The sequence below is a fragment of the Brachyistius frenatus genome, unplaced genomic scaffold (assembly GCF_029030835.1).
Source record: "Brachyistius frenatus isolate BFR_SWC_R1_liver_20210118 unplaced genomic scaffold, ASM2903083v1 Contig_53, whole genome shotgun sequence".
NCBI lineage: Eukaryota > Metazoa > Chordata > Actinopteri > Embiotocidae > Brachyistius > Brachyistius frenatus.
The window spans coordinates 340,075-366,282 of NW_027210652.1; the positions used below are offsets into that span (position 1 = coordinate 340,075).

Here is a 26,208-nt window from a genome sequence, read left to right on the forward strand (position 1 = left end):
CCAAAATAAAACACCCATTTTACCTCATTACCAAGCTTTCACCAATCCGTGACCTCTCTTTTTTTTTTTTTTTTTTTTTCGTTCTATGCTCCATTTTTCAGTCTCATAAACGCTGTATTGTGTCTGGGCGAGATTTTAATCAGAACCCCAAAGGCTGTTCATTTATTCACAAATGGCAACCAGCAGATCAGTCACATGTGGCGGTCACATTCATCCCCGCCGTCTTTAAAGAGAGCTATCTCGTGATAGACACAAACAGAGCATCTCTGTTTTTAGGACTGCTTCTCCCCCATGACCCCAAGACTTCATTTGAGGCAGTATATCCAGACTCCAGTGCTTCTTCTTCTTCTTCTTCTTCTTCTTCTTCTTCTTTTTGTGTCTGTGAACTTGTGCCAGGCCATGTGAAGATCACACTGGAGTGAAGGGGTGGGATTGGGATGTCTTTTTTTTTTTTTCTCTCTCTCTTTCTTTTTTTGAAGAGCTATTGAGGTCACGGAATGAGGAAAGTAGAGCGAAACCATGGTGATTACATCTTGAAAATCCATGACATTCTTGCGGGATAGCCGAATGTCTTTTCATGTCTTTTCATGAAAATCCGTTAGGCTAAAAAAAAACAAAAAAACAACGGCGAAAGCAACCGAAGTGCGCTGCGAGGCTTCCTTTGCCTTGATTGGTCAAACAGTTCGCGGTTTCGGCCGTGAACGTTTACATGTCATGTTTTCTTCTGACGGCAGCGCTTAACTCAAAGTTAATGAAAATTGTTCGCCACCGCAACGTCCAACGATTGATTGCTTTGAGATTTTTGTACAGACATTCACGGTCCACAGAGGATAAACCTTAATGATTTTGCTGATCCCCCGTCTTTTCCTCCATTTCCACCAGCAGCTAGTTCTCATTTTTGGTTTTAAGTAAAATATCTCCTCAGCTATCGGAGGGATTGCCATGAAATTAGGTCGAGACATTCGTATTCCCTTTGAGTCCAACTGGCTTTGATTATCCCCCAATTTTTTTTCTTCTTACAGTCAATGCTGGTTCCCAGACGATGAATCCAAGTAACACATTTGTGTTTCTTTTTTTTTCTTTTCTTTTTTTTTTTTATATCTCAACCAACGTCCAATGGATTGCCATGAAATTTTGCGCAAATACAAAGGAGAAAGATGGTGATCTTTGTAGTTAAGTTATGTGTTATTTCGGCCTTTAACCTTTCTATAAATCTGCTATTCGTTGGTGGTAATTGGCCAACGGTAACATGCTCACGAGCTGAACTAAGATGGTAAACAAGACAAACCGCATTCGATTTGATTCCATGTGGAACGCAACAAAACACACTTCAGAGAACTTCAATGACACTGTTTATTTATCACCACTTGACCTTTGTGTGTGTGTGTGTGTGTGTGTGTGTGTGTGTGTGCGTGTGTGTGTGCGCAATACTCCGCTCCTCACTGTGTATTGCCTGATTTTGTCCATATGTATCTGTGTCTACCTCTCTTCTGGTAGCGTTGTAAAAACCTTTTGATATCTTGCTGGATTGTGATAGTCCGTCCCCCCCCCCACCCTTCCCAATCCCTTCCCACCCACTTTTTCCTGTACATGATCAAATATTCTGCTAGTAAAAATACACAACAGGCCAAAACAACTCAACTGGTGTCTTAGCTACACACAACAAGGCCCAGCATCTGTAAACGGTGAAAAGTAACAATCAAATAAGAACATCAACTTAATCCGTGGTTGGTGCGAAGGGGTTCGCTCGTGAGGCTGAGCCTCCTTCGGTTTTAATCGATATACGTCTTGATTTTGTAGCACTTGGTATTATTCGATTGAATGACATTATGAGGTGTAGAAACTAACCAATGGTTACACAGTTTTCAGAAAAAAGTATATTGTATATATATAGTTATATATATAGATTTATATTCATTTATAAGCTTTTAAAATAGCACAGTAAACACTTTGCACACATGATAAACCACTGAATGTGTCTGATTGTTTATGTATAGGCCAAAGGCGTCAAGGGGAACCACACCCCCCACCCCCCCGCAAAAGGATAATTTCACTTTCTCTGCAGTCAGCTCAGGAAGGAACTTTTTGAACCGTTAGTTACAACTTCGAGAAACGAGAACATTCATTAGTGTTTTTTTGTTTTTTTATTTGATCAACTGAACAATGAGCTGCTTTTTTCTTTTTTTTTTTTTTTTTTTTTCCTCTGCAGGGTTTTTGTTCGAATCTCCTTCCTGAGGTGGCTCGACTCGAAAAAGAGGACTGAACCCGGCTTCTGGACCGCACGTTTCCCGTCTGTAACTGTAAGTTGGAATACTTTTAGAGTCTGCACACTTTAACCACACAGTAAGAACAACGGAAACAAAAAAGAGAAGTTATATAAAGACAGTCAAGTCAAAAAACCGGAAATACAGAATTTTATAGTACTGCACATTATCTCTGCCCACGTCCTTCGATTTTTTTTTTTTTTGTATATACCTGTACAACACCTGCTCGCACTCCGTCTAATTGTCTCTCGCTGAGTCTTTCGCTGTCCCTCCCCTCCCCCTCCCACACAGTCTCTGTACAGCTGGCTTAGTGGTGACCATAGAAATAGCTAAAGGGTTCCATGTGACGTTGGTTGTTGAAGTTTGTACAGAAACATTAGTTTTTTTTCTCTTCTTCATGTAAACAGGCACACACAGATTTCTAGAGGCTAAGTCCTCAGTCAAAAAAAAAACCCAAACCCCCCCAAAAAACTAAAAAAAACACCTCCTGTGAGATAATCGGTCCGTCTTCGGCTCGCTCGCTTTGTACTCCTCTATTTGTTCCAGTTCCTTTCTTCTGTCTGCTGATGACATTATAATCTTCATCATGGTTGAGAGTCTCGGCCCCGGTCTCAGTCCCGCTGAGAGAAATAAGGCCTTGGGTTGCTCCTTAGTTATCTCGAGGTTTACAGCTACTCAGTATTTATTTCTCCTCCCTTCCCTCCGCGGCCGCTGCCAAGGCTTCGTTACAGTTCGCCACCCAAGATAATGAAGTTGAACCAAGGTTGCTGTTGTCCAGGTTGACATTTAGTTTCGTTCCATTTCGCTGTCTTTAGCATCAGTGTTGGTGGTCTCGTACAGAAATTCACGCTGTCTCCGACAGGTCCACGTGGAACGAGCTAGCAAATCCTTTTGCGGGCTGAAAGAGACAAGAGAACACACTCGTTAAGACAAATGACACCCTTTCCCTCGAGGCTTTTTTAGTGACACAATCGGCTCGAAATATCATCCTCCTGAAGGATACGTGCCACAAAGAACTCCTTGTGAAGTTATTTATACACCCTGAAGGCCGGTCCTCGCAGCATAATTGTAAAACTAATTTGGGAATTGGGTAAAAAAAACATGTCCATCAGTGAAGATGAATGTTCAAAATTTGGTGTCTACATAATGCATGCATAGAAAAATACAAAGAGCTCTAATTGCTTCATTAATTATCTATAAATGGATCATTAAACATTTATAAATGCTTTATCAAGGCAACCCTGGTGATCAGAGCGCTGCCATAGTGGCACACAATGCTATTTTTAAAAGTAGAACATAATGCCCTTTGGTTATTAGAGCCTCAGCCTCTGGGAGTATTCTCCTGTTTTCATAGACTGATGAGCAGCAGACCCCTTTGCTGTGGCAGAGCTGTGGGGTCCATTTATTTCAACAGAGCAGAAAAAAGAAAAAGAAAAAAAATCGTACATCAAAAAAAGTAAATTGAAATAAAATAAAGTTTTGGACCGAGCGAATATGGAGTGCATTTATCCTAACCCTGCGAGGCAGACGAGATGAGCAGACGTGCAGGCAGCTATATTTGGAGCAAAACAGGCTCCAGCACCTAAAGGCTAAATACCAATTATTTTTCACACAGACCTGATGTGCAAGAGGAAGATTGCTTGGCTCTGTTAAGTTACAAACAGGGAGGGGAGGAAAGAAAGAAAAGAAAAAAGAAGCAGGTTATGGTGCTCATCGTTTACCTGTTAGACAGCCCCACAGTCGGCATGCAGTATCATGGAGGATGGCGGGTTAACATGGCGGTGACTTGACTGGAAATGACTTCTCCACTGAATGTGTATATCGAATCCATTCTCTACTCTTAGAGCTAATAGAATATTCATGTAATGTGGGAGCTTGGAAAGCAATTGACGGCAGCATGAAGTGTCCTGCCACTCTTTTTTTTTTTTTTTTTTTACCTCCTCTCTCACTAAAGAATCACTTTCAGAAATTCAATTTGACACCAAAAGGATATCAATATGTTTCAGTGGTCAAATTAGATTTACTCTTTTTCTGTAATAGTTTCCTTTCTTTCTCACATGAAACTTGTGCGCGAGACTTTTTCCAACTGAAGAATCTTGACCTTGTGGTTGACAGCCCAACTCACCAACCCTTCTTTATGTCGGGCATTGATCGGCAGGCAGGCGAGTATATACGCTCAAGAATTCCTTTTTAGAACAAAATGGGCTTCAGTCCTTGTGAAAAAGAAGAAGAAGAAGAAGAAGAAGAAGAAGCGTGGGTTGTGTATTTCACCCTTTGAGCTATTCAGTAGGGAAGTCATCGAGCTGAACGGCTGTTCAGCAAATGGAAAAAGATGTCCTTTAAATCATGAGATGATCTGTCTTTTATTTCCTCTCTGTGCGCTCCAATCGTGTTTTGTCCGCAGTTTTAATTGTCGGTGTGTGAAAATGGCTTTGGTAGAAACATGAAGTGTGCTTGTGTCGATGACCTTTGCTTATATGAGCATCAGATAAAAAGGATTTTTGAAGGGGGGGGCGGGGGAATTTAGAGAAACGTAAAAATAAAAGAAAGAAAAAGGGGCCACAGCAGATTAACTGGAGTCCAATTCAAATTGAGTTTATTTTAGAATAAGTCACATGATTACAAGCAGCATTAAGGGGTTAGGGTGGGGTTAGATAAAAAAAAGGGTTGTTTTTTTTAGGTGGGTTTTGGAGAAGGGGAGTTAGCCATAGATTACATTTTTACATTCGACAAAAGAAAGTATAATTTACATTAAAAAAAACAATACAACAAAACATAAAGCCGTGTTTTTTCAAAACTCCTTCAAAATAGAAGAAATCAAAGTTGATGAACAACATAAAAAGTCCAGATCAGAATCAAGAGACAGATTCATGGTCCCCTCCTTTTTTAGTATCTGTACTGGACCAGACCGAAGTCATAAGGTTCCAGGGATTTTTCATACTGATACTCACAGAGAAAGGTGGGTTTGTATGGTAGGGTCCCCCTATCATACTCTTTCCTCTCTAGCGTGCTGGAGCTGTACTGCTGCTGCTGCTGCTGCTGCTGCTGCTGCTGCTGCTGTTGCTGATGGAGGTGATGGTGAAGGCTGTGGTGTGACTGTGACCTTTGGCCGTCCTTGCCAAAGGTGGAGAATGACCTATCGTTGGACGAGGCGGCGGACGAGGTCATGGTGAGTTGGTCAGGGAGGTTGACGGAGGAGGGTACCTCAGTGTCGGGCAGCGTGGCGTCCATGCCGGGCACGTGCAGGTTGCTGCGGTAGTCCGGCCCCTGGCGCCCGTCCGACGGCACGAAGGACGGCATCCAGCAGCGGTCCGAGTGACCCAGGGCCTTACACTCCTCCGTGCAGTTGGAGAACAGGTCGGCGCCTGCAGGCGAAGGGGAGGGACGCAGACGGAGGATGGAAAGTGGTGGCGAGGTAGGGAGAGAAGCCGGAAAATGTGGATTTGCGTCGATGGAAGGGATAATAAGTTAAAAAAAAAAAATGGAGAAGGGGATCATGAGAGGAGAAAGCGGCACGGATATTTGGAGTGGAAAGAGCGAGATGGAGGAAGGAGAACCAGAAGAGGGAAACACAAGTTAGCAATCATTTGCCAATGTCGCGAGCAGAAAAAGTGCAGCAAAAGCTATTCATCAAAGAGACAAGGCCAACATTGATGAAGCGAATTGTTTGTTTTCCTCCTCACCCTATTCATTCCGAATGAAATGTGCAATCAAAGTGATGTGGTGTTGCGAAAACATTTCATCCCCCCTCACCCCACCGGCCCTCCCTGCCCCGCCCCCCCACCCCCTCCTTCCTCCACGTCAACATCCTCAGACTCACAATTGATTTTGAAACTCCGAGACAAAAATGTGAATCCATATTCCATCATACTCACACACACACACACACACACACACACACACACACACACACACACACACACACACACACACACACACACACACACACACACACACACACACACACACACACAAATTATAATTATCTGAAGAAGTGTGCCACAAAACCTCCAACAAAATATTCACTGGCTGTTTAATCACACTTCTAATGTCAATCATCCGCCATACAACCTCGACAAAGTGTGTAATTGAGAGACAGCTACTGCGGAAAAACAAAACGTCGACAGAAGAAATGATCAAATTAACATCTGAAATGATATAATAGAATAACAAACACGCGTACACACACGAAGAGAATGAAAGAGGTACCAGTTATGTTAATTACACTCTCTTAGAGAGCATAAAGAGAGAGAGAGAGTGTGTGTGGGGGGAGGGGGGGCAGAAGAATACGAGAGATTATAAAAGAACAAAATACATGAACAGAGTCATCATAGTAATGAGACCCTGCAGCAGTTTTTCCCGTTTTTTTGTTTCTTTTTTCCCGTCAAACTGGTAACTTCGTTGAAAAAAAAAAGGGAAAAAAAAACGGACGTTGGAATGGTTGCGATCAAAGCGGGAGACGATCAGTTCAGGACGAGAGGAGGGGAAGAGTCGCGTTTCATCAGGAAAGACAGAAACAAAGAAAGCGGACAATCTGTAATCTGTAATTCCCCGAAGGCTGAGAGGGCTCCAGATCAAAGGGTCTACTTACACAAATCTATTCTACCGATCCATCCCACTGATAACGCCACTGCTCCTCTTTTACTAAAAGCGGGCACAAACAACGTAACATATCAATACATATTAGGCTGCAGAGACACAGGCTCAATGGGGAATACCGTAGGTCACTTTTAATAAGCAGAACAGATCAATACAATTATTTAAATAAAGAAATATGATCGTATAAAAGAGCTTTTTGGAAAGAAAACATTTTTGCCCATCCCCTCCACATGCCACCCTCCCTCCCCTTGCATATTAACACTAATCCTCCAAACATCAGCCTGTCATGGATTACAGATGATCTGAAACCTGCACAGAAGAAAGTGTCACTGGTTGGTAAAAAAAAAAAAAAAGAGTGCACATTGTTTGTTCCGTCAGACTGGAAGCTGCCGCCGTACCAGTCTGCGTATTTCAGACACGTTCCTACAAAATGATGCCAATTTAACAAAAAACTCAAAACTTCAAAAAACAGTGTAAAGTCGCCCGTATTAACTAAAAAAAACAATGAGTTCATGAACCAGCAGCGCCGTCGACGGTGTGTGAACTTGTTTTTGCCCGTCAGGAGACACACACTCCTGCAGATGTCACTCAGTGCAGAGACGTACTCCCGTCTACTCTGCATGTTTCAGCAGATTTAAAGTAATTAGTTACGCCTATAGTCGGCTAAAAAAAGATGCTTAAAGAAAACATCTGTGTAAAATAATGCAGTAAAGCGCAGATCTACTTATAGTGAAGATAGAAATCCGACATAATCTATTATCTCTATCAAGGAAAGTAAACGGGAATTATATAGAGTTGGTGCATTAGCAATAAATCTGAGATTTAGATGGGATTTGTTGGGGGATTTTTGCTTAGATTTTTTTCTTCCTATGGAAAGCCGGATAACAAGTTTTAAAATAATTTCTTAAAAGGGAAATGCAACAAAAGAAACCAAACACAAAAACCTTAAAAACTAATAACAATAATTTGTCTGCAAAATGTCAAAGTGAAGGTGTGTTGTCCTGAACTTAACCAATAAAAGATCAAACACTCTGAAAATAATATTTAGGACCAGAACATTGACTGTATATAAAAGTGTTCATAACTTCCGATTCTGAAAAATGAGGACGAATGCGGAAGTTCCTTAAGCTGCAATACCACCGAGTACCACCAGAGGTTGTCTCCAGAAAGCCTCCGGCTCCATAGACTCCCATTCAACTAGTCTCATAAAATTCTCGGTCAATAAAAGTTCTCCACCAGTTATCTCAGTGTTGTTAGCTAAAGTCACTTGTTATTAGTTTTCTGTTCGTCCATCTGAAAATAATCCCTCATTAATTAGAAAATAAGCTTCAAACAGCCGTGTTTTCGGGGGCGTGTCTGTTTGATTGACAGGCCTGTGGTGCAGTCGGGTTTATGTGACGTCGCATCGCTGGGTTTCCAATCAGGTCGGGACCAGCGAGATGGTGAAGGCCATATTTTGAACTCGAGGCTTCATAACAGCCGTTCACAAACCGATGGTTGACGTCAGTGCTGGTTGACGCTCACACCAAAACACACACACACACACACACACACACACACACACACACACACACACACACACACACACACACACACACACACACACACACACACACACACACACACACACACACACACACACGACTACCAACTGCAGAGGCATGCCGCTGGCTCAGACCTTCCACTGTGACAGTTTCTATTTTGTGTGTGTGTTTTGTGGACCGCTAATTCAGGGCCTCACGGGGGAGCGACCAGAGAGCCAGAGGAGACACATGAGGCTCGCAGACAAGAGACAAGAGGGCCAAACAGACGTGTGGGGGAGGGAGGAAGGGAGGAAGGGAGGCAGGGGGGGAAGTCACAGATTTCAGACAGAGACAGCAGGCGGGAGAATCGGCAAGACTGCGGGAACCATAAGGAAGCAGAGGGAAGACCTGGGCGGGGGCACAGATGGAAGGAGCACCGGCCAGAACGGACGGGGTGGGAGGGGGGAGGCAACCGATCCTCGCACATGGGGGTGAGAGCGGGGTGAGACGGAGGCGGGCGGAGAGGGCGAGGACTTGGATTTACCAGACGAGAAGTTAAAAATATCCAATTCGACATAAGCTTCTATGTATTTTAAACCCGCTCATACCGAGACGTCATCAACGGCTCATCAGGTGACTGTTCAGGGTCATGTGGGGTCTTTCCCAACTTATTAAGACAAATAAATGTGGACAATGTCAGAAAGAGTTGATTATATCAGATAAGAATCAACAGTGTTGGCTCATTCTCCAATGGGACACTTAGAAATCACCGTGAACCTGCATCTCGCTTTCACTTGAGTAAAACTGCAGAAAAAAGGGAGATTTAGGGGGAAAAAAAAGCTCTGCGGATAAGAGCCGATAACTACCTGATTTAATATTTTACTTAATATTTCATGTTTTATTCATCATCTTTTTAAGACATCAGCTGTCTCTTCGGTTTGTTTATCCACCCCCACCGCTCCGTCTCGTCTGTCTGCCCCACAAAATAAGCAGCACTCGGTGCTTTTGGCTGCCAAAGGGTTCGTTTCTTTTTTATCACCACGTAGCGCAGGAGGGATGTGGTTACGTAGGAGCAGGAAAAAAAAACAAAAACATGACTCGGTGGAGGAGAAAAACGCATTCGACGCTATCTAAAAAAAAAAATCTACAACATGGGGCCGGTTGCGTGGGGGGGGTGGGGGTGGCGGGGTGGGGTGGGGTGCTCGAGGAGATCGGCAGTCAAATGATGATTCAGGTTTTGAGTGGCATCTACTTGAATGTAGCCTCCGCTTCACCCCGGGAGCTAATGTATGTTTATGGTGTCTGTAAAGGTTGGGCACTTATAAATCAAGGTGTTTTCTGCTAATTCCCACCTCGTAGGCCTTTTGCCCTTTTAATGGACTTTTTCGCAAATGAATTTCCTCCTCGGGACACAGGAGGACATCGACCTTTCCGGGGCGCCCTCCAATCATCTCCGGGTGGATAAAAGTACCCACAATATGCACACGCTTGGAAAATGTGCAAAAACAAATCAGCAGAAAAGGCCGAAGCACAGGTGCAAAAAATAAAAAAAATAAAAAAATAACTCAAACACAACTCTGCAGAAAGCACGTGGATACACAAACCCACACCTGCATGCAGAGAGGAACTAAGTTAACTCTGCAGGATTAAGAGAAAGCGCCGTTTGTTCCATATTTTCCGCTCATATATCGGTATATTATTAAGCAGGCGCACGGCGCTCCGGAGATGATGTGTAAATATAGTCTGCAGCAGTCTCTGTTTACCGTATATCAGGCGCCGGAGAAACTCATGTCACAACTTCCAAACTACTCTGTGATTTATTTTTTTATCTTTCTTTTTTTCTTTTTTTTTTTCGCCTGCCGGCTCACTCACTAAGAAACGCCAACGTCAACACATATGTTTGCGCGCGCACACACACACACACACACACACACACACACACACACGCTTAAAAATACCCTCTTAACGTGGCGATATGTAAATATGTACGCAAGTAAACAGACAGACAGACAGACAGACAGACAGGCGGTGCGCACACACATGACACCGAGTGGCTGTTGATCCCCGTGAAGCACCTTCTCCTCCTCGGGCAGGAAGCAAAACAACAAGCAAAACAGTGACTGGCAATGACAGGCCCTGCCAGCAGCCCTATCTCTCATTGTGACCTCATCAGCCAGAGAACACACACACACACACACACACACACACACACACACACACACACACACACACACACACACACACACACACACACACACACACACACACACACACACACACACACACACACACACACACACACACACACACACAGACAGACAGACAGGAGGGGATGTAAACGATGCTGTACAATACAAAAACAATCTACTTGTTAATAAGCAATCAGCACTTCTGTTCTTTTTTCTCCCCACTTCCTCTTTTTTCTTTTTTTTTCTCACCCCCATTACATCTCGGCGTGTTTCTGAAATCCCTCGTCAGAGTGATTTGACTAATTGCGCTGTCTGACATACATCCAGCAAGTTGGGAGCGGAGAAATGAAAGAAAACAAATCCCGGGAAAACACAAGGCCTCGTTTGAATCCACTTTGCGGGGTTGTATTTATCTGCTGCGCTCCCTCCGTCTCCATCAGTCCCTCTCTGTCTTTTTCTGTCACATTTAATCCTCTCTGCTCCTTTCTTCCTTCTCTTTATTTCTTTTTCTCTTTTTTTTTCCCTTTCCTCATCCCTCAGGTAGAGGGTGTCTTCTATCCTTCTACCTCTGCGTTTCATCTCGTCCTCCACCGCTCCCGGAGAGAGTACAAGACACAAAACGTCAATATTTGGACAGCAGTGCAGGAGGGTAGGGGAGTAGTGTAGCTTCCTTACACGAGTTGGCCGGTGAGGCCATGATGAGTAAACCAGAGACCTCCCAGGGCCAAAACAAAACAAGATGGCTCCCACCACGTCCAGCGATGACAGACAGAGACAGAGTTTCTGCCTCAGCTCCCATTTTCAATGTTTGTCACACAGTAACTGAGCTGGGAAAGAGGAGCCAAAATGGCTACTTAGCCTATAAGTGTCTGATTAATGTCACTTTATGCGCTTCTGGATTAACACTTTATTGATCCTTGTTGATCCTTGTTTTGTGTGCTTTAGAAAAACTCAGGGAAGTTTAAGGTTATCTTCCAGCTGGCAGTCAGAATCGGATTCGTGTGCATATCTGATTGGTCCGAGGAAGTCGAAACAGAAAATTGCTTGTTTTGCAAATTCATTTGAAGTCTGACCGCTCTAATCAGATTATATCATAATTTTATTTCGATGCCTCGTGAAAGAGACATGGCCGTTAGTGAGTCACTGCTGGTCCGTCTCTCCGTCTCCTCGTTGGACAGCGATACTGGCTCCGTGAAATAAAGCAGAGCGGACTGATGCTGTCTCATTGTTTTTTATATAACCTACGTCGCCATGCAGTAAACAAAACCAGCCCATTTCATTACTTTTCCACTTTGGTTTGTTTATGTCAACTACTTCTACTTCAGGGCACAATATCATCACTATAGCAACCGAAGTGGATCCGATCTCTTGTAATGTCGAACACGGAGAGTCAAGTAGGACTTTAAACAAGTAGCTGTACACATTCGGATGTACTGTGGACACCGAGACCTCCTGACTGCACCATTAAAACATTTACATTTTTATTTGGTTTATTTTCTTATTTCTGGTCCTCATTTCTGAGGTTACGTAGTTTTAAATTTAACTCACCAATGCTACAATGAAATGCAAAAAACACACAAGGACTACGATGGAGGACTGTAAACAGACGGTCGCCCCGTCATCTAAACCCGAGGTCTCCAACCTGTAGCTCGGGATCTACCAGTAGCTCACCACACGTTTCTGAGTAGCTCACAGAAGGGGGGGGGGTCCCAATCGTAGATACAACACTGGGTTATCCCGGTTATATCTTGTAATAGAGCGCTTTATTTGAACCCTTTCAAACCAGTTTGGCCACACAAGACTTGCGTGTACCGCAGCAGGCGTTTAGGGAACATCTCTGTAATTGTATATACAAGAAAATACCTCCTTCGATTCAAAATGTAAAGAAGAAAAAAAAAGCGCATGCTGTTGAATTGAAGCTGTTGTTATGAAGAAATTCCATTTTGTTCACATAAAAGAAGCTGATTCAGCCGGTTTGGGTGGAGCTCAGCTATGTGATTAAATGTTACTTAACATGAGTAGCTCTCGAACACTTTTAGTTTGTCAAATTAGCTCTTAGAGGAAAAACAAAACTCTTGATCTCAACCGTGTTTGTGATTGTTGACCGAGGCTGCTCAGCAGAGCGTTTACTCTCACATAAGTAAAGTTTAGGGTGGTTTCATGTTGCATACATTTAGCCTTTTATTAGCCTATCACCTTCAGAGACACTGTCTGACGAGCTAATTGCAGCAGGAAGGGCGAGCTCAGATTGAGTAGCTAAATCACTTTAATTCGGAAGTAACAAAGACAGGAAATGTCATTTAAGAAAACATCAGATGTTGCATTTACGCATCTCCACATCTCAGTGATCAACTTGCTGCTGTCGACATTAAGGAACAAGCCAAAACTACAAACAGTCCAGACTCCTTGCTTGTGTCCTTGTATGATGCATTCATGCACCAAACTGATGTTCTGTATGTTATTACAGACGAGGACGGGTAGCTACCGGCCACAGATCAGAAGACCACTGCATGGAGCATCCTCACATCAGACTTTATGGGCTTTTTTTTTTTTTTTCCTCTCTCGTCGTACGGTTCAGGCTAGCCGGAGCAGATGTTCCCTGACATTAATTATCTGGACAGAGCGGATGTTCTGTGTGTTACTCATGGCCAAAGCATGTTTATGACTCCTGTTGACTTTGCTGAGATTTCCATTAGTCTTCCTGCTTCACATTCAAGTTTCCGAGGCCTTTTTCTTGTTTTGTTTTTTTATTTCTCTGAGGCAACAGGGAGGCAAGGCAAGGCAAGTTTATTTGTATAGCACATTTCAACAACAAGGCAATTCAAAGTGCTTCACATAAAACCATTAAAAGCATCTTTCTCCCTTTTCTTTTTCTTTTTTATCTTGTCTTTCCAACAGATTCAGATGTGCGACCATGAGGGACACTTGTGTCCTCTTTTTCATCCATTTCAGGGTTGGAAACACAATTAGTTCATTCAGAAGAGCACATCCTATTTATTCCCCAAGAGGATATTCATCAGGACGCTCGGCAAGATGTTTGAGAGTATTTGATAATCATTGCAGGACCAGCTCTTGTTGTGGTTTTCATTCATTTTTACGCAGCATATTCTCTTCCGTCAGCCTTTATAAAGCTACAAAGAGGCCACAGAAACTGGAACATTCTTAATAGCTTGTTTTGGAAGAATCTAAGTACTCTTCAATTAGTTAATCAAACTTGTTGCCAGACCTCTCTGTCCCTTTCTCTACTCCGTCATTTACTTTTACTCATATTCAACAAACTAGTCGGGTCAGACGAAGACATAAAACCTCAACCCGTTACAGACAAAGTGCAAATGGCTTTTTTAATGGGTGAAAAAACATGTGTTTGTTGTTGTACATTTTACTTTCAGCTCTTTCCTCTGCTGCTGGGTTTTGAGGGCCTCATTGTGAATCTGCTCTGTAATTCCTGTAAACTTCTACCATAGCCCTGATCTTTTTGAGGTTGTACATTTTTGAAAGCATTCTGCTCTCATTAATTCTTGTGAAGCGATCGGGCTTTTCCTTAATTTGACGCTTTGCTGCTTTTATTTGTTCTGTATGATACTAAACTGAATATCTTCTGGTTTTGGACTGTCTGGGTAACGCGGCTCGTATGAGCATTTGCACAGTCACTCTGAAGGGCGGACCAATCAGCGGCAAGTGTCCGTGGTTATCCACGTCTGTCCCGCCCCCTCCGCCACTATGATTGGACGGCTGGTGATAGTTCCTATCCGTTAACATTTTTGAACTCTCGTTGACTGGAAAATATCGCTGAACGTTCAAGCGTTTCAGATTTTCGGCGCAGAATAAACGGTCAGCAGCAAAACAAGCATTTCTGAGACGACACTTTTTGTTCTGGGAGACATTTTTTTAACAGTTTTCAGTCAGATTATATACAAACTTAATCGAGAACATGCACAGGCAAACTGATGATGTTACTGTTTTGACCGCAAGTTTTTCTTTCAAGTGACCTCTTTACTTTTTTCGTCATTTTATCACTAAGTGCAGTTGTTGTCTTTTGAAGGCCTTTAAAGTTAGTTTTATTACGAGAGCTTTTGAACTTGAACTTGAGACTTTGCTATTGATCTCACCGGCTGCATTTGTATTAATATACCACATTATTTTGACATAAATCCATAATTCTGTACCAACCGGTCGTCCTTCAGCCCCCCCAGTTCTGTCAGCGAGGCCTGTGAGGAGGGAGTATCAAAACTCTGTGTGCTAAATTCCTCTGACAGCTCACTGACATGGGAAACTGCAACACGGTGCCCGCCACTAATTCATAATCAGCCATCTAATACACCGTTGCCACAGTGATTTAATTGTCCCATTTGTCACGGCTGTTGTTCTCACCAAAACAAACGTCATGATAATGATCATTTCCAGTCTCCCACCCGTCACACAGCCTTCCACAGCTGATCGAACGTGTCTGAGATGCCACTTTTTCTTTTTTTTTTTTCTTCTCTGCTGAATATTTCATCCTCTTCATATCGGTCACCTTTTTGTTTTCTTTTTTTCTGGCTCACTCTTCCTGTCATCTCCTATTAGGATGATGAAGGAAATGATGGAGAAAACAGTGCCTAATTTAAAAGGATTGAGAGTGTGGGGATGTAAAAGGTGCTCCGGTAGCTCGATCCAGACACGCTGCTTTTCAGAAAAAAGCCATTTGCCTTTTTCTTTTTTTTCTTTTTTAAGTTATCCGGTACTATCCCAGCCTCACAGGCAAGCGTCCCTTTGATTTAAAACCACGTCAGGAGACTTATTTTCTAAAGTGTCAGACGGGCGGCCGAGCGGGAAGCTACGGCAGGTGTAGTTGATGATATGCCAACTGGAAATGGTTTCCCCTCTTGATTTGAAATATTCCGAGGTGCACCAAAAAGGAGAGTTTACCGCGCGGTGGTCCCGTGAGGAAGCCCTGCCTCTACCCTCCTCCCCCCACACACACACACACACACACACACACACACACACACACACACACACACACACACACACACACACACACACACCTCTTTGATAATTGCTATGCAAAGGTTCTAGAAATGAATTACTGATCAGCCGAGTGTTGCAGAGAGCCAACGTGTGGGAGAGACAGAATGAAGGATGAGACCTTGCCACAAACCCAGGAAGAGAATGTGTGTGTGTGTGTGTGTGTGTGTGTACTCCTTCACACACACACACACACACACACACACACACACACACACACACACACACACAGGATTCAAGCACATGTCCAACAGTGACGTCACCTGTCGGTTTGTGAACGGCCGTCATGGATTGTCGAGTTCGGATTTTGGCCTTCGTCATCTTGCTAGTTCGGAGCAGTTTGGAACTGGTTGTGACCATATTTGGGCGAGGTAGGCGGGGTGGGCGGTGGATCTGATTGGAAACCCAACACTACGTCCCGTCCACCGATAGCCGTAACCTGACTGACAGACACAGCCCTAAAAAACACAGCTTTTTGAAGCTTGTTTTCTAATGAATGAAGGATTATTTTCAGATGGTCGGCCAGAAAACTAATAAGGAGTGACTTTAGCTAACAACACCGAGATAACTGGTGGAGACATTTTATTAACTTTGAATTTCATGAGAGAATTTGAATGGGAGTCTATGGAGCCAGAGGCTTTTTGGAGCCGACCTCTAGTGGCACTCGGTGGTGTTGCAGCTGAAGACAGTCATTTTTCAGACCTGGAAGCTACAAGCACTTTTATACACAGTCTACCTTCTGCTCTACTGCGACTAATTAGCGTCACTTTCACAAAAATGCATGAGCGAATCTAACACAGAACTGAAATGAAACAATTGCACAGGCGGTAAGTAAATAAATAGTAGTTACTGAACGTAACTGCAGTTCTATGAGTAAGTTCGTAGTTTGTTGTAAACAAGATAACGGTAGGGGAAACACTGAAACACAGAAAAATGCACGTTGTCTATAGATGGTCTTGGCTTTGTCGTTTGGCTGCCTACTTAGGAATTCAGCACAAAACTCATATAAGCAGCAGCCTACAATAACATGAGCAGACACAGCATGCGAGCCACACGAGACAATAACGTTCCAATCCCAATATATCACGGAGGCATAAATGAGCACCAAGTATGTCTGTACAGAGGAAATACATACCTGGCAGATTGCCAAGCAGTAGCTACCACTCGCCTCTTAAACTGAATCTCATTTAAGCTTCTCAGAGCTGCGTCTCTAAGGAGAGTGCCTTCTCAACACAGACATCATCACTGAGCCTTGTTTTCTCCTCGACAAAACACACACACACACACACACACACGCGAGCAGATTACAGAGAGGGATCACGTATACACCTACATATTAAATCAGATAATGGTATACGTTTACAGCCACACACACACCCACTCTGTCTGGTTTTGTTTACAGAAGTCTCTGAAACTCAAGTGTCCCTCTTTCCAAAATACCAGTCGTGTGATATTACCTCCCATGGAGTGGTAAGCTGTTCCTTTCTAAATCCAACATGATGAACAAATGTTGGTTTCCCCATATGAAATACAGAGCACAGCACCACCCGCGTCCACTCCCAGGCCGGAGCCAAATGAGCACGCTCGGAGCCAACTGAAAGCTGAGGAAACATGTTACTGGTTCAGAAATTCAGGCCTGTAAACTAGTGCGAGCTAACTAGCAGGAATGAATTCAAGACAGTTTTGCCAGATAGAATAAGTGTCGAAATACAGACTCAGGCACGGAGATCAACGTCAGGGCTGATTTCCTAATGAAATCTGGGACTACCTGCTCGCTGAATATGTTAGGATGCTTATCACATATCAGCCATATACGCTCCTGTTTCCTTCCTTTGAGTCTTCTCCTCTATAGTCGGATGTTTAGTAGTGCAGGACATGCTTGAAAAACAGCCCAACTCTGCATGACTGTTCCAGATATTCACATCTGATGGAGAGTTGCCAACTCCGGAATGTATGTTGTGTTAATATTTATTTCACAAAACAATTTGTTCCTGATAAAGAAAATAAGGGAGCTTTTCCTTTTTCTTTTTTGGACTGCTTCCAATTCTACATTTCAGTCTTGCTCAGTTTGACCTCCCCGGCCTGTTTCACGAGTGAGGCCAGGGAGCGACACTTCCACTGCTGCACACTGGCTCTCTATTTTGGCTCTCTTCATTAATAATGTCAAACATAGCGGAGCCTAATGAGGGGGCCATTTCCTATCCTACAACACCTATCTGATCTCTTCTATTTGTATTCCCGGCGCTGACATGATATTTGGCAGGCTCCGGTCTAGACATGGGTCTCACACGTGCCGTGCGGAACAATCCCTCAGCAGGAAAGGGCAGTTCAATATGAAATGAGATTTTTGTATTGCTCCACTTTTTGGCTGACTCTGCTTTGATCAATAAACAGGTACTGGCCTAATAGACTTTCAGAAAGAGCAAGAAGCGGCTTATGATAAGACCTTAAAGCCTCATCCAAAGAAATCTTCTGAAATGAGAGTGGGTAAATACACCCGAGGTGAGAGACTGAATGTGGAAACGCTCCCTAATTCTGATATTTTACGTTTTGCCTCAGCTGATGCCAAACCCACAAGGACTTGGCCAACGAAAACAAAGAATGCTAAAGCTACTAATGTGTTTGATCAGCTGGATCTATAACCAACAAAGGCAGTACAACACGCAGACTGTGAGGCTGATTGAAATGCTCCTCATTATATCAATTTAGCCTCCACGCCGCTTCCTTTCACTTGAGTGAACCTATTGATTTGTGCCACTAAAGCACTGCAGGCCTCACGCTGCCTCGCCGCGAGTCGCTGTCCTTTCAGCACCACTCGGTGCCGAACCAGCAGCGGGGTTAGAAAGGGAGAAGGGGGGGAAGCAAAGAGGCAAAAGAAAGAAAAGAAAAGAGATTTGCCCCCCTCCCCTCCTCTCCTCCCTCCCAAATAGTCTCCTCCTCACCCGGCTGTGAAATACAATCAACACCTCTGGGGCCTGTTCATGCCAGCCAGCAACCTCCGAGCTCGGGCCTTCGCACACTCTCAAATTAAGGAAATTAAAAGTCACCGGTCCGCACCAACAGTTCGGCATTATCCCATTCAGTATCGCAAACACACACAGGATCAGGGGGAGTGTGTGTGTGTGTGTGTGTGTGTGTGTGTGTGTGTGTGTGTGTGTGTGTGTGTGTGTGTGTGTGTGTGTGTGTGTGTGTGTGTGTGAGTGAGTGAGGGCTGCAATGACGGTGTAATTATGTGATGTGGAGGAACTCACCGGCTGAGTGACCCCGGTTTGTGGCATCGTGGTCACTGTCGCCCTGCTCGCTGTCACCATGACCGCTGTCTTTGGAGCTGACGATGTCGGCCTCTTGGAAAGCCGAACTATAAGAGGAGGAGGGACGTGGGGGTATGAGAGTCGTGAGGAGGTTGAGGCAGAGTGTTGGGAAGCAGAAGATGAAGTCAGAGGATGGGGAGGGGGGATGAAAAGAGGGGCAAAGAGAAAGAGAGGCACAGTCAGAAAGCAGCGCCCCATTAATACAGTCACGGTGGCCGTCGAGAGGATAAATTGGATGTTACACATGGCATGTAATGAAATCCAGCATTAGAGCTTTAATAGACGCCGGTCTGTCAGTTATGGGACTGGTGCCAAATTGAAGAGGAGCGGTTATGGATACATTGGGAACCATGTAGCCTCTCAAAGCCACAATTAACAATGCGGAAGATATGGGATTCATATTGATGGCTATAATATTCATTTTTATGGATGTGGATCCATGAGGCCTGTTGGATGTTACAGGTCCTCTGATTGTTGGATGGTATGTGGCTCACTAGGCTCTGTTCATGTGGTGATAATTCAGTGCGTGCTCGTGCATGTGTGTCACAGCGTGCGTGTGTGTGTGTGTGTGTGTGTGTGTGTGTGTGTGTGTGTGTGTGTGTGTGTGTGTGTGTGTGTGTGTGTGTGTGTGTGTGTGTGTGTGTGTGTGTCGCTACCTGTTGACACGTCTGGGTCTGTCCACCAGGTAGCTGAGCTCTGCTCGTTGGTGTTTTGTCTGGAGAAACGCACAGAAACACACGTGTGAAACCAAGTAGACACATGAATATGCACGAGAGAAGGAGGTTTAAATAAGAGGAACACGTAATGAATCAAACGTGCATTCTCTGGTTGTCAACTGTGTTCAAGAGAAGCTGCGGTAGCGCGAGGCGGGGTGGTGGACGCTGCTCGCATCCACTCGGTGAGTGAGTAGGCGAGAGCGAGGGGGAGAGAGAGTAGGTGGGGGGGGAGAGAGAGTAGGTGGGGGGGGGGGGAGTAGGTGGGGGAGAGAGAGTAGGGGGGAGGCGAATGAATGCGTAAATGATTGAGCCGCCCGATGCTGAAACTGAACAACCTTTGTTCGCGGTGCTGCCGTTCCGGGTCGTGAACGGAATACTTAACGCAGCGCAAAGGCAAGACTGTGACTGGCTGTCTGGCTGCGCTCCAGCCACACCGCAATCAACAACAACAACAACAATAACAACACAAAAAAGGGTCCAACTCCACAGCTCCACGAGCTGAGCACATCAAGACCGTTAAGTCACTTCGTCTCCTCCGTTCCTCTGATGATGTTTACCACCTAAACTTTAGAACCTGCTGAGGAAATGTCAACTGCATTTTTTTGTGGGAGGGAGGAGGCTTAACGACAAGCAGTTAAAGTCCTCCTGTAACCAAACCTCAGTCAAATGTGCTCTTGAAGATATTGTTTTGCACAACGTTCCTGCTACTTTGATGTATTTATGATCTCGTCCTGCCACTGTATTTCTCAACGATCACTGTGATTATAGGTTCCACAACTTGCACAATATATCACCTAAAATATGCAGATTTGTGTATTTACCTCTGTACGATTGCCTCCATCTGTGCACCCTCGCCGGTGTCTTAATTAAGATGTGGGTCGGGTTAAGTCACTATCACTCAATGCAGAATAAATACATTCAAATCAAAAGTGTCTTTCAACCCAGAGGTCTAAAATTCCCAGACACAGTCTCACTCAGCCTGTCGCGCACGGTGTAAAAGGTTGATCTGACAGCAGTCTATTGCGAATAAAACTAAAAGGCCACTTGAGATTTACCAATTGACACGTCCAATCAGCATTACACATGGCAATGATTAAAGGCCACTAAAGCAGAACAGCCAAGTCAATTGCCGATATCTCTCTGAGACTTTTTTTTTTTTTTTTCCTTGCTGCGCGTGACCTGAATGGGTAACACGATTTGACATAAAGGAGACGCAGCTGCTGATGTCCAGAGGAATTATAAAACGAGGTTAACCCTTGAAATTGCGGAGGGAGGGGGGGGGGGTTTGCGCACTTTTGACTGCATCTGATGGGGAGTTAAGTGGTGCCCCGGGAAACAGGAGCTGATTCAGTCCTCTCTTACCTCATTAGAGAGAATACTGCCGTTAGATATGATGTCCGGCTGTTGGTCACTGTAACCGGTGACTATGGCGCCGCAGGGGTTGGTGTGATCCGTGTCCGTGCTGCGCGAGGGGCTGCACGGTTTGAGGAACATCAGATCCGTTTTGGCGGACTCCGGTGTCAGACACACCTGGTAGCAGTAGGAGTTCTGGTTCTGGTGGTGGTGCGAGCCGAACCCCCCTCCCACGCCGCCCACACCAGACTCCTCCACGGGCACCTGACCCACGGGCCCGACCCCTGACGTCACGTTGGTGCTCTGAACTAACATGATGTCGGACTTGCTCAGTTTCTTCTGTTTCCGGCCACGAGCCTGCCTGCTGCAGCACGAGCCGCAGCACAGGCAGCAGTCGCCGGCGAGCAGGCACGTGTACAGGTTGAGCTTCTTGTCCTTTTGGCAGCGCACGGCCAGCACGATCATGGCCAGGAGAAAGATGAAGGAAACGGAGCCCAGGGCGATGATGAGAATGAGGGTGAGGTCAAGGGAGGTCTCTTTTGCCTTGGAGGCTGAGCCGCGATCCCCGCTGCGGCCTTCGACCACGCTGTCCACTAATACTACACTCACGCTGGCGGAGGAGGAGAGGGGGGGCTGCCCGTGGTCCCTCACCTCGATCAGCAGGTCGTAGTAGCCCTGCGGGTCCCGCTTGGGAGAGATCCTGCGGGCCGTCCTCAGCTCTCCTGTCCTCCAGTCCATGCGGAACATCCCCATCTCGTTGCCCCGCAGAATGCTGTAGGACAGGCGTGCGTTCTCACCATCATCCGCATCCATGGCCACGATGCGCGTGACCAGGTAGCCAGGCTCGGCAGAGCGCGGCAGGTGCTCTTTGGCTGTGCCGTTTTTACCAATAGGGGCTATGACAGAGGGAGCGTTGTCGTTTTGGTCAACTATGATCACATTCACAGTGGCGTTGGAGAAGAGCTCAGCAGCACCTGAGTCCTTAGCCTGGACCATAAAGCTAAACTCCTTCAGCTGCTCGTAATCAAAGGAGCGCAGCGCGTAAAGGTAGCCGGTGTCCTGGTTTATGGATACATACGTGTCCACAGACATGCCCTGTATGTCACACTCCAATATGGAGTAGGTAATGAGCGCATTCTGTCCTATATCGGGGTCCAACGCGCTCACAGCGTGAATGAAAGCACCGGGCACGTTGTTCTCAGTCACGTACACATCATAAACCGCCTGCGTAAAACGGGGCGCGTTGTCGTTCTCATCCGAGACGTGCACTTTAATGGACTTGCTGGTCGCGAGTGAAGGCTGACCTTTATCTTTGGCCACCACGGTGATGGTGTACGAATCGGTGTTCTCTCTGTCCAGAGGTCCGTCCGTCACGATGGTGTAGTAGTTTTTGAAAGAGGATTTCAGCTTGAAAGGAACGTCTCCCAGGATCTCGCAGCTCATCTGGCCGTTGTCACCGGAGTCCCGGTCGGCGACGCTGAAAAGTGCGATCACGGTGCCCGGGGCGTCCTGCTCGCTCACGGACTCGGTCACAGTGCTGAAACCGATCTCCGGCGTGTTGTCGTTCACGTCCACGAGTTTGACCAGCACTTTGCAGTGCGCGGGGACCGCATTGGCCCCCAGATCTTTAGCCTGAACATAAATCTGGTGCGTGTTGCTCTCTTCGTAGTCCACCTCGCCCGCCACCTCGATCCTCCCCGTCCTGCCATCAATATTGAATAAGTCCTTTATCCGCGGGGTGTTGTGACTGCTGAAGGAATAAACGATTTCCCCGTTTTGTCCCTCGTCCACGTCCGTGGCGTTGAGCTGAATGACCAGAGTGCCCACGGGGGAGTTTTCCCGCAGGTTGACCGTGTACACCGACTGGTCAAAGGTGGGCGCGTTGTCGTTAGAGTCCAGAACTTTAACGACCAGGAGAGCCGTTCCGGTCCGCTGAGGGATGCCCCCGTCCACAGCCGTCAGCACGTAGCGGTGCACCGCCTGCTGCTCTCGGTCCAGCGGCTTCTCCAGGACCAGCTCCGCGAACTTGTTCCCGTCGCTCTGCGTCTGCACGTCCAGGTAAAAATAGTTATTATTCGTTATGGCATATGTGCTGAGCGCGTTTGAGCCCACGTCAGGGTCGAAGGCATTCTCCACCGGGAAACGTGTCCCGGGAATCGCGCTCTCTGATATTTCCACGGAAATGTCCGTCTCGGGAAAGCTGGGTGGATTGTCGTTGATATCCATCACCTCGATCTCCACGCGAAAGAGCTCCAGCGGGTTTTCCAGAAACACCTCTAGGTGCAATAGGCACGGAATAGTCTGCTTACAGATTTCTTCCCTGTCGATTTTCTCCTTCACCACGAGCGCGCCGTTCTCTAAGTTCACCTCCAGATAAGGTGTCCGTGAACTAGGCACCGTCTGGAAGCGGCGGGTGGAAAGTTTGGTGATGTCCAGCCCCAAATCCTCCGCAATATTCCCAACCACAGAGCCAGGTTCCTGCTCCTCTGGCACGGAGTAGTGAAGCTGAGAGACCGCTCCATCCAGGACGGAGAGCAGGAAAAAGAACCAAATCATCTCCTCTGCCTCTGTACAAGTGCACTTAAAGACGGGAGGGGGGAAAAAGTGTTAATCCTTTTTCCTACAAGAAATGAGCATTTCCCATTTCCTCTGTCCATAAAAAGGCAGTGAAATAAACAGCAACAAGGCTGTCTGACTCTGAAATTCCTCTCCTCTGCTTCAGGTCAGTGGAACATTGTGTCGTTTCAGCTGTGAGAAGCACAGCCATTTGATCCGAGCTTCTCCGTTTTAATCAATTCTGCACCGGTCTGTGAGTTTTGGCGTGAGCGCAAAACATTGCAGGCTGGAGCCAGGACGCATAGCCAACACTCCCTGTGCACAGAACAGACTGCCCCTTCTTCACAGACAAAAAAAAAAAAAAAAAAAAAAAGTCACAAAACAAAATAGGAAATCCCACACGAGCAGAAAAAAAAGACGGTAAAAAGTCCTATTTACGCAGCGGCGACATCGATAACACACGTAACTTCTATTAAAAAAAAAAAAAAAAAGAAAAGAGTGGAGAATAACAAGCCTTCCTCCTATCTTCCTCTGTGAGGATGTAATCACTGCGCCTAAGCGCTCAAAGCGGATGATGTTCTCAGCTCGGCTTCTGTAAGGCGAGTGTGAGCGGCGGGGTTGGTTTTGCGCACAGCTCCTTTCCCCACCAGCCAATGATATTCTCAAACACCGGGTGTAATGGCACCTGATTGGGGCTCCGCAACGCCAGCCAGAGCACACATCGGACCCTCACAACAAAACCAGTTAAGTGCCGCTGCGCTCCTCTCCTCTCCTCTCCTCTCCTCTCCTCTCCTCTCCTCTCCTCTCCTCTCCTCTCCTCTCCTCTCCTCTTCTCTTCTCTTCTCTTCTCTTCTCTTCTCTCTCTTCTCTTCTCTTCTCTTCTCTTCTCTTCTCTTCTCTTCTCTTCTCTTCTCTTCTCTTCTCTCCTCTCCTCTCCTCTCCTCTCCTCTCCTCTCCTCTCCTCCGGGCCCAGCCTCAGTGGTAGCAGGGAAATTAAATGTTTTACACATCCAGTGAATTAAGAAAGTTGAATAATGGTGGGGGACAGTTGTCGTCAGCATACAGGGCTGATGTGTGCAGATAATGTTGCAGCTTCCGTGCACATAGTGTTATTTCTGAGAAAAAAAGTGCATTTATTTGACTGTGATTATTGACTCTGGTGGCTCTCGGTTTGCTAAATAAAGAGCTGTGACCCTCTTAAGATTGCCCTTGACGCACTTATTCCAACAGTTGTGCCATCAAAGCGCTCAGATACCCACTGGATGAGTCAGAACGTACCCATGATGCCCACAGCCGAAGACCACCGTGTGTAAAGCCTGCGCAAGTAAAGACAGCTCGTGACGCAATACCCCCACAGTGCCACGACCATCTCTCTCTCTCTCTCTCTCTCTCTCTCTCTGATGCACACGTCCTGGCACAATAGGAGGTGGATGTTTAGGAGGGAGAGGAGATGGGGGGGGGGGGGCAACATATTATAAATAAAGTAATATCTCTGGTACCCGTGTGGCAGCGAGCATCAGTATGATCCGAGATTCCCATCAGAGCAGAATCACACATGACTTCTTCTAATTCAGTGAAATGAAGCGTTTCTACTTTAAGTCCTACCGTGTTGCTAATAGCTGGAAGCCTATTAGTTCCCCTATCTTCCCATTCTCATCATTAACCCCCCTCACATGCTGGCCTTAACTGTGATGCAGTTGCATCTAATTTAATAATTTAATTCATAAAGCAATACATTAAATATGCAAATGGAATAGTTTGTGAGGGAGACGCGAACAAACAAATAAATAAATAGTGGGGGTCTGGATACTCGCGCACCGTTTGGAGGATGATGACAAAAAGATGAAAAAGAGCGTAATTGAGGCTAATTAGCATAAATCGTCTAATTCCAAATGTAATAGACGGAAGCGCAACAATATCGGCCGTAATGCAAAACGACGTGCCCATTGTGCAGCGGATTAAACAGCGAGTGATCCGCGATTCTGCATCTCGCCATACAAGTCAGAAGAAACAAAGAGGACACGTTAGATGAATTTCCAGCCATGTCTGAGCCGGAGCTGTGTGACTGAATCGAGCTGACACTGGAGTCGGATCTCAGAGCAAAGCGCACAGCACCCCCCCCCCCCCAACCCCCACCCCTCCTCTCCCCCTCCTTCCTCCCCCCCCTCCTCGCGCTCTCCCTCCGCTCCTGTCAGGGTGTTTCAGAGACCAACGTCGCCCCCTTGCGTCTGCCCACTTTCTTTCTTTTTTTTTTTTTTCCCCCTTTTGATAAACTGTGATTCTGATCTGTCCACATCGTGTTAAGAGGGAACCAAAAGATCCGATTAAGTAAAAAAAAAACCAAACATGAATACCACAATGAACACGTCATTTCAAGTTAAAGTTTTTTGAAGTAGTTATGTCACATTATTTTATATTGTATGATCAGTATTACTGATAGGGTTTCATTTCATGTCTTCATATACATGTGGGGGTCTAAAAGTGCATAGTAAGTACAATATTTCTCTCAGAAATGTAGAGAAAGTAGGCTACAATAAAATGGAAATATGTAAATCAAATCAATCTTAATAGCTCTGAAGTATAGTCCTTCAGTAAATGTTCATATGGAACATACACACTTAAGCAGAGCCTTTCTTTGAAACCTTGTTCAAATACTCTGGTCATGAAACCAAATTTCATTTTTGAACTGT

General features: G+C 45.5%; 1 protein-coding gene across 2 annotated transcripts; it reads right to left on the bottom strand.

Moving 5' to 3' along the window:
• Positions 1-1,576: 1,576 nt before the first annotated feature.
• On the bottom strand, positions 1,577-24,109 carry pcdh10a (protocadherin 10a). Of its 2 annotated transcripts, none has more exons than XM_069704862.1 (5): positions 20,972-24,109; positions 19,550-19,608; positions 18,834-18,940; positions 5,469-5,629; positions 1,577-3,162 (listed from the first exon to the last, which is right to left on the bottom strand). In XM_069704862.1, exons 1-5 carry the CDS (start codon positions 23,516-23,518, stop codon positions 3,109-3,111), a joined length of 2,928 nt encoding a protein of 975 aa, XP_069560963.1. In that variant the 5' UTR covers positions 23,519-24,109; the 3' UTR covers positions 1,577-3,108. The 2 variants fall into 2 exon arrangements, with proteins under 2 accessions (XP_069560963.1, XP_069560962.1); XM_069704861.1 differs by having other exon boundaries at positions 5,216-5,629.
• Between the last annotated feature and the right edge of the window lie 2,099 nt (positions 24,110-26,208).